Here is a 9,200-nt window from a genome sequence, read left to right as displayed (position 1 = left end):
CTTGTTGGTCATTCATGTTATGCATTAATCAACTTAAAACAACAATAAAACAACAGTATTTTAAGTTAATTAAGATGGAGCTTTCGTTGAATCATCTGTTTAATTTGCAAAAGTCAATTGTGCTAGAAGATGGAATTAATGCTGAGATTAAGGCAAAAAGGACCTTTATGAGAAATATATTTTACTAGAAGCACTAAGTTGATCCCTGGTTTATTTGGTTTATTACATGTTTATACAGCATCCATTCACCTGAATCATACAGTATTTCAAATCAGTTGCATATGTTTAGCAGATAGTATAATTCAGTGACTGTGGTCATCATCTTTGCAAAACATACTATTTCAAGAGGAAGAACCAATAAATAATAAGGAAGAACCAATAAAAAATAATAGTAGATCAAAGATCAACTGCAAAGTTAATGTACTTTATTCTTGAGTAGTTGATTTTTTATTCAGTTATACAGCCAAGCTGCATTTAATATAATGTATGACAATTCTTTCAACATATGGCATGGCACTTTTTCTGAGAGCAAGCATTGCTTTACAAGAGCAGCAGAAATGTTTGCCATGATATGTTGCCATGATATTCATAATACTTTCATTCATCATGGGTCTGCTGTATGGAAATGTTTTCATTTGATACATTTATAGCCAATGATGGCATTAACTCTAGATCAACTTCAAAAGCAACATACATATAGGCCCATTCCTTTATATTCATAAAATTACTACTGTACATGTCCAATCCACAGTTGTTAATGGTATTTACACTAACTACTGTACTTGTTATATAGTTTAAAACTTTCATTGCCTGTAAAAATAATGAATGTGTCTGCCATCTTCAGAGCAATGGGCCATATGAGGTCTGAAAAAGAACACATTTGTGTCAAAAAAAATGATAAGTAATGCAACAAAGCTGAACAGTTCAAGAAAAAAAAGAGCTTACTACAGCAGTTGGCACAAAGGAGATCAATATTCTACTTTTCTCTATGTATTATGATTATTTTTATTATTATTATCAAAAACTAGACTGTATATATGTTAAAAAATACTACTTAAATTAAATTATACATTATTCTGTGAATTTTATGCTCATTTATGTCCATGTTGCACTATTATTATTGTTATTATTCAGCATAATAATAATAATAATTGTGTCTGTGTTCCGTGTGAAAAACCTCAAACCAAAAAAAAATTATTTATACTGGAAAACCTCATCCATTTCTATGTTGCAATGGATGAGGTGGACATGCTTTCCGGGATGTGTTAATGTCCCAGCCACTTCCCCGTCTGAAATTACAGTAATTCAAAAGCATTATGTCTGATACTGACCTTGAATAGAGGCTGTGCAGACTTCTGGGCCTTTCACACTTGTTGCTAGGATACCATGACTTAACCACACAATGTGGATACCAAGAAACAGAGTGCCAATGTCATCTGTGACTTGGCAACTTGGCGGTGATATATATATATAATTTTTTTTTCATAGAAAATGTGGAATATTCATATTTTATGGAAATTTAAGAATTATACAGCCTTATATTATTATCGTCAGTGTAGGTTGCCCGTGTGGATACAGGTGTACTTGTCACATGGTCCCATCGACCCAAGTACCAACAGATCCACAGGAGGAGGGTGTATGACTCCAGTTGTCTTCTGTTGAGAGGCAGCATAAATAAAATAAAGAATATTGGATATTTTCAGCATTCATTCCATCCCACAAGAAAAAAACCATAGTATTCTAAGGAATAAACTGTGTAAGTCAATGACAGATATGTCAATACAGTTATGTCATTACATTCACTTGCCAACTATTTAACAACTTAATGTATTGCTAATACTCAGTCATGTATGGGCCTGGGGCGTATCAATTTTCCATAATATTTATTTGCTTTAAACAAGGCTTGTTCATTGCTTGGTTGTTATAAAATATTGGAAAGCATTTGATTGATTTTTGACATGGAAAACCCCACCATCCTGCTGCTCACATGTGTATTTTTACTTTGGTTAACACCTCAAGGCCAAACCACTCTCCCATTGGTCACATCCTTGACTTCCTGTTTCCTGCAATAACAGTACAGCAGGCATGAGTCAACATGAGTATCTACTCAGATGGACATTGATAAATTAATGTAGGAGCACGGAAATGGTGTGTGATGTAGGACTGTTTGTTAAAAGGGTATCAGTAAAGACACTGTTGAGGAGAGCTTTAAAACGAGAGCAAATAGTGAATAACTGAATAAGTAGGTTTCACTCACTAACCATTTTTCTCAATGGGTGCATGTATACTCCCCATGGAATATGCTCCACTGGTAGCAGAAGATAAACTTCTGGTTTAAATGACAAATATAGTCTTTGTTTTGAACTGGCACTGACACTGCTACCATCCAGCTAGTCTCAGTGTTCATGTAAACATACAAATATATTAATTTAGTACTCCTGCGGGCAACCTGATCTGATGAGAGTTCTCCGACTACTGCTAATAGTGTATTTCAAAACATATAAATTAACCACCTATCGATGCCCAGCTAACATTAGCTAGAAAACCCAATCTCTACCATTCACCCCACTGGTTGGAAATCTAGTGCATGGAACCTATTTTCTGGTTTCTTTCATCAGCAGTGGACATCACAGGATACAGTTGGCATGCCATATTTTTTTATCTATTGATAGCTGGCTAATGTAAGCTAATTTGATCATGCAGCAGTTCACTAGTTAACTGGCAATAAGTTAACTAGTCAACATCATCTTCATCATTGGCTAGCTGGGTTACATGTATGGACATCAACAGGCGCCATCACAAAGTGCACTAATTAAAATGAAACCTAATATGACAAATATTATATAGCGTTTTTTTGTTGTTGTTGTTTGTTTGTTTGTTTTTTTTACTTTGCAACATACCTTTCTCTGTAAATGCTAAAGACTTATGGGGAGATCATTCAAATCCAACTCACAGTCAGATTCAAAGCAAGGTCCCACAGAACATGTTTATGGCTAATCACACCGAATTGTTGACTGCAACACAACCTTGCCTACACTGCATTCTTACTATTGTAATACCTCCAGTAACATCAGCAAACCAACTGGCATCTATTTATTGAACCCATAAACTTCACAACCACAGAACACACACCTTTAATCGCATCTGTAGTGTTGGTCCATTCAAAATTTTGTGATGACTCCAATGTTTTTACCTTCTGTAGTCCACTCAGTTTTATGCAAAGTAAAGTCCACTAAGCCCAATGTAGCTGTTTACTTTTCAAGACTTTAGACAAATCAAAAAGTGAGAAATGTTGGGCTCTCAAATCACTCAGTCAGCAAGGGGTTCATCTCAATGGCAGGCTGAGAGCTATGGCCTTGGTTCATTCCCAGACGGCAATGGTGGGAAGCCCACAGAGGTGGGGCAAACTGGCTTCATTCCAGAACAAACTGGAATGGAACAAACTTTATAAAGGTGGGTGTGCAAAGAGGGTCTCTTCATTTCTCTCTCTGAGGCAGCCTGTAACGCACCAGGTATCTGCAAGTTGTTTGGATGACATCAGTGGAATTGCACTTATCCTCCAAATCAGTGTCAGCTTCACTGTGGTGTGCTATGGGACTTGTAGTGTGAAAAGCAGCCACTGGCTGCATGTGATTGTAATAGAGTGATTTTTGTAAATGAGTTTGAATTTCTTTTGTTCTACAAGAAAAAAAAAACAGCAATAACTTTGGCCAACATCAATTAATGCCAGTAAACAAACAAGCTACAGGAAAACATGAACTGAAATCCGCATTTAATGGCTACAAAGAGAATAAAATGTCCATACCAATACTGGGGACAGTCCCTGGACAATTTACTGGCATCTGTTTAACTGAAAAATATGACTTTTTTTCCTGAGACTTGTTTTCATTTCAGTGAATGTACAGTACAGGCAATCTCAAGTGGAAGCATCCACTTGAGATTGGAAGTGCCTTCAGTTCCTGGCCCCAGGAACTGAAGGCACTCTGGCAATGTTTTTGGTGGGATGATGGATGTTGACATTGATGATAAAGGTCATGTTTATTTTGTTCTAGAGAGAGATACATAGATAGAAAGATAGATAGATAACGATGGATTTTATTCACCATGTTTATAGATGACATATACTGTAAGTAACTATGGTATCACATTTAAACATTATTGTTTTTACACAAGTAATCATACGAATAATTAAATCCACTGAATCACAACAGTATTATTTTCAGTTCATTGTTCCAAAAGTTTAATTGATGAAGATTCTTTTTTCATGAAGAGAAACCTTAAACAGTAGCACATTTTCTGTGTTTTGCTTTGACTTCTCCAGTCATTGCTGTTGATAAACAACAAAGAGCTCTCTCATACATTCTGGTTATTTAAATGATGAATGATATCAGCATGCTGATGATGTTCTTCAAAACTAGAATTAGAATTTTCAGTCTCACAAAGTGTAGAGAAAGACACCTATTAATAGAATATTAAATAAAGTAGATAAATCATTATTGTTCATTTTAATATTTGAGTTTGAAGTCTTATGTTAGAGAAAATAGGAAAATTCCTCAGAAAATTACACAACAATACACTCTTGTCTAATAATATTTAAAGAATGAAGAAGAAATGAAATGATGCTTCAGGTGTATTCTTAAGGAAAGTAGTTCAGGAACATTGTGACTGTTGGAGCCAAAGCTGTCATTTATGAAACAATAAGGGGATCTACTCCTACAGTGGTAGACGGGAACGCATGCATCACTACTGTTCCCTAATGTTTCTGTGTCAATTCAGTTGTTCTGTTGTGACGTAATTACCTGCAGAAGACGGCCGTGGAAAATAGGCTGGCCTCCCACAAGTGTTCTTTTGTTGGTAAGTAGTTCGCAAGCAAGGTAACCAGCAACAATAAGAGCATTTCATAATCCATGGAACACAGGAGTTCAAAGTCAGCTGTACTGCAGCCCTCTTTTTCCTGTTATTGACATAACATCTTTTTTCATTACTGTGCTCGGGAGTCTGTGTGGACTGACATCCTCGGTATTAAAAGCTGGTCTCACAGACTGAGTTCCCCCAGGCACTTCCGGGGATTCTCCACTCCTTTTCGTCACTGACATTTCAGCTCAAGTGTAATCAAATATCCTCAAAATTAACACACTGAATCTGGTTACCCTACCTTCGCTGGAGTCTTCTATGAATGTGTTTTATACAGTACATTTAATTTTATACTATGGTATATGAATTTTGTAATTAAATGAGAAGTTGGATATGTGAATATTTTGAGGGGTCTTTGGCATGGTTAAGATTATGAGACTGAGATGGACATTTAAACATCAACACCCTTTAAGAAATTGTGTGTGTGCTATGAGCATAAAAATCAATTTACCACTTATTTTCAGTGTCAGCTGTTCACAGCATCCCTCCCCTGTTAATGATGTCCAAATGTGGGGTTGGTTCATCAGACTAAAAAAGCAAAAGATCAGTACACCTGTATCCACAGCAACAGCAACCTCCATAATCTCCAACAGACATGTTGTTGAAGTGGTACCAAAATCACCAATAGTCCAACGGTCTCTATTCAACAAAAATTGTTAATAAAATTCAGTATGACACTGGGACATGCCTAGCTACCTAGATAGCAAGCTACCTTGTCCTTCTTTGTCTGACATTGTTATTTAATTACATGTGTTGCCTTCATTATTTTGTTGCGACTATAAAACAATCCTGAGTGAATAATCCAGTTATACATATTAAGGTTTAGTTGTTTAAGTTATTTATTTATTTAATTGAATAATTTATGTAACTCACTCTGAAGGACAGGGACAACACTAACAATTTAAGCAGATGAACAACTTAATCATAGCATTGCATTAACATTTACATGAGCTGATTTATGACTTAGTTGGTGTACTCACATTTAGGTACAGGTGGTTCTGTAAAATGTCTAGAGGTTGGCTGAATAGACTCCCCGATAGTGACATGAACAACGCTGGTGCTTGAAACTGCACACAGGTGCAGTCAGCGTACTAGGAAATGCCTCACCATGTCCTTTATACTGTATATGTAAAGATGATATAAACCACAATAAAAATACATGTGGCATTCATATCATCCTCACCAGAGGAAGGTATTTAATAGCATACCTCTTACTTGTTTGTTTTTTTATGCCTTTCATCTCTCCTCTCTCTCCTCTTATCTCCCCTTATCTACTTTGTTTGCTATACCAGTGATCACTAACAAAGGGCCAAAGAAGACTTTCCTCTCGCACGTGATAAGTAGGATATTGCAGTACCTCTCTATTTATCCCTACACCATGCTTTCACACTTCATAAGATTAACGATTTTCCTTGCCCTGGAATAACATGTTTTCGAAATAAAAGGTACACAAAGAACAAACACTGGGACACTGAATTTATCGCGTAAATATAATCAAGCTCTATCATCGCTGTCAGTAAATTCCCACCCCATCCCCATGTCATTGGGTGGGTGGGGTGATGACGGCAAGTCAGCTGCCGCATATAAACTCCCCGTTCTCTGGCTTCAGAGGCACTCCACTGATAATACCCTGCCAGCTGCTCAACACTGACGGATATACAGCTTTTTTCCCCTGAAGATCATAATGTGCAGAGGACTTGCATCTCTACCTAGCACATGTCTGGAAAGGTGAGTTACTCATCATCAGAGAAACGTGACTTGCTCTTATATGCTGAGAGATGTGAATGTGAATTTATGACTGGTTGTCTCATTAATTCTCCACTTTAGGGCTAAGGGAATTAAGGCACGCTTATGCAGAGTCCTTCATAAACCAGACCGAAGCCTATCCAGCTATTCATACAAAACAGAGACACAAAGGCAAGCACTGCAATTTTCTGCAAGCTTCTGACACAGAGATGTGAAAATGAAGACATTTAAATATGTGTATTGAATTGAATATATTGTGTATATGTCTTGTTAAATCTTTTGCCATTTCTGTTCCCATTTTTATAAGTATATATACCTATGGTCTAAATACAAATATACAATAATTATTACTAGTATGCAGAGACTACTTGTTAGTGTATGCATAGATACAGTCTAACAGTGCAACTAACTAAACTTCTGGCTTCTGCTTTTATAGGTCCAGTCCAGAGGAATCCTTAAATTTCAAAGTATCTTTTGAAAAACTTCTGACAAATAAACGTAAGTATACATTTTGTACAATTTCAATTCATGTTGTAGGGAACATGTTTCAAATTAAAATATTTGCAAGTTATTCCTACTGACATGGTAAGTAATAACAATCTATCAGTTATCATATTAGATCCAAGTGCAAACAGTCTTGTGCACAGCACATAAACTGTTGCATTTGTGAGCAGTGTCAGTGTCAGACATCCAATGACCAAAGGCTACTGGCTGCTGTGCTGTAAGGGTCCTACATCATTATTTTATTTCACTGGTGAAAGTATTCATGTAACAAAAAGTGCATAGGACTATTTTCAGAATCTTACTATAAGATAATATGTATCTCGCCTTTATGCTTTGCATATCAGTTCTTGGCTCAGTCATCAGACAACTAATATTCTTGAATTTTTCATCCATTTTCAGATGGGCTCTCTGCCTTCAGAGCTTTCTTGGTGGCTGAGTTCAGTGAGGAAAACATTGCTTTTTATCTTGCCTGTGAGGACTTCAGAAGCACCAAGTCCACTGCCAAGCTGCCAGCCAAGGCAAAGAACATATATGATGAATTCATTGCAAGTTATGCACCAAGAGAGGTAACTACAACACATTTCCAAGTAATATATTATGATCTAATATGGATTCCAGTAAGTTAACTTAGGTAGTAACAATTTCATGCCAACTGATAGAATTTCTTTTGTTTCAGGTCAACATCGATCACGAGACTAGGAATATCACCAAAGGCAACTTAGAGCAACCCACCCTGTCCTGCTTTGACTTGGCTCAGCACAAAATTTACACTCTCATGGAGAAAGACAGTTACCCACGTTTCCTAAGGTCTGCTGCCTACCAAGATCTGATTAGCCAGCTTACAAATAAGACCAACAAGCTGCTATGCAGTGGCAGGAAGATGTGTACTTGAAGCAACTATCTGGCAGTTGGGTGCTGAAAGAATGCATCTCTTTAAGTGAGAAGCCCAGGCATAACTGCCCAGTCAGCCTGCCATGGATGTGAGACACTGACCGAGGCGTAGGAGGCATGCGGCAAAGATATCAGGCACCTATCGGAGGTTCTTTGTAAAGATGTCAGGGATCTTCCAGGCGGCACTGACAACACTGCAATGTCATCTTGCTGGTTGAAGTCCAAAAAAGATGCTACAGAAGACAGGCCTACTGTCAGAGGACAGGAGCTGAGTGATGGTGTGGTGGTATTGGAGCAAATCAGTGATATGTTGGAGAAGGAGTATGCATCATTGAAGTTATGTATGGTTACACTGTACGCTGTATAGCTGTTTTTACAACTGTAATTGTTATATTTTTCATACCAGTATTTATGGACTATCTTTAATAATGTATTGACGTTGAATTCTAATGTTGTATTATTTATTTACTCTCAGTCTTTTTATAAGAATAATACAAATTTTTGTTAAAAAAACTGAATGTCTGAATGTTCAAAGGTCTATTCCTTGGTCTGAACATGAAAAAATCTTATCTTCTCTACAGGAACATGCACAGAATCTTTCAGTTGCAGGAACTTAATTATTAAGTAACTAATTCCACTAGAAGGACAGATAATTGAATGAAACAAATACAAAACCAAATTAACTGTATGCAACAACTTGTAAATTCATGTATATATAAACTGCATTTGTATGTGTTTGAAGATGAAAATGACATTGTACTGTAACCAAAACTTAAAAAGTTTATTACAAGACAAAAGTTACATTTCATTTAGCTAAAACATACAGTTACACTGAGTTGCATGCTGTATTCAGTGTCTCATTTCAACAATAACTATTGTTTGAATTTCAGATGACATAACTTAATAAATCATTAGCCTTTGATCCACAGGAAACAGAGACCTCCCCTTAGTGATTTACACGAGGAATGGCAGAGTTGCAGCAAGTGCAAATATTAAATATATACTTATGTCATATGGACGCTACATGCAAGCATGTAAAAGTTTAAGTGATTTGCTAGCTAACCACACAAAGAAAATGACACAAAAACCTCACTCTATAAATTGTGGAGAAAACACTCATCTGATAACTGACATATTTCCAAACC

The 9,200-nt window shown here is 36.5% G+C and overlaps 1 protein-coding gene across 1 annotated transcript; it reads left to right on the top strand.

Annotated features, from left to right (window-relative positions):
- Positions 1-6,581: 6,581 nt before the first annotated feature.
- LOC118771802 (regulator of G-protein signaling 5-like) lies at positions 6,582-8,056 on the top strand. The gene is made up of 5 exons (XM_036519861.1): positions 6,582-6,642; positions 6,742-6,831; positions 7,097-7,158; positions 7,564-7,730; positions 7,841-8,056. Exons 1-5 carry the CDS (start codon positions 6,599-6,601, stop codon positions 8,054-8,056), a joined length of 579 nt encoding a protein of 192 aa, XP_036375754.1. The 5' UTR covers positions 6,582-6,598.
- Positions 8,057-9,200: the final 1,144 nt, after the last annotated feature.

This window comes from Megalops cyprinoides, chromosome 2, assembly GCF_013368585.1.
Source record: "Megalops cyprinoides isolate fMegCyp1 chromosome 2, fMegCyp1.pri, whole genome shotgun sequence".
NCBI lineage: Eukaryota > Metazoa > Chordata > Actinopteri > Elopiformes > Megalopidae > Megalops > Megalops cyprinoides.
The sequence above is the reverse complement of the archived record's forward strand: the minus strand, read 5'-3'. Positions and strand labels throughout refer to the sequence as shown.

Excerpts from the sequence above, each read along its gene's own strand:
- LOC118771802 (XM_036519861.1), top strand. The coding sequence starts at position 6,599 with ATGTGCAGAGGACTTGCATCTCTACCTAGCACATGTCTGGAAAG. Across the intron at positions 6,643-6,741 it reads CCTAGCACATGTCTGGAAAG|GGCTAAGGGAATTAAGGCAC; the intron begins GTGAGTTACTCA and ends TCTCCACTTTAG. Across the intron at positions 6,832-7,096 it reads TACAAAACAGAGACACAAAG|GTCCAGTCCAGAGGAATCCT; the intron begins GCAAGCACTGCA and ends CTGCTTTTATAG.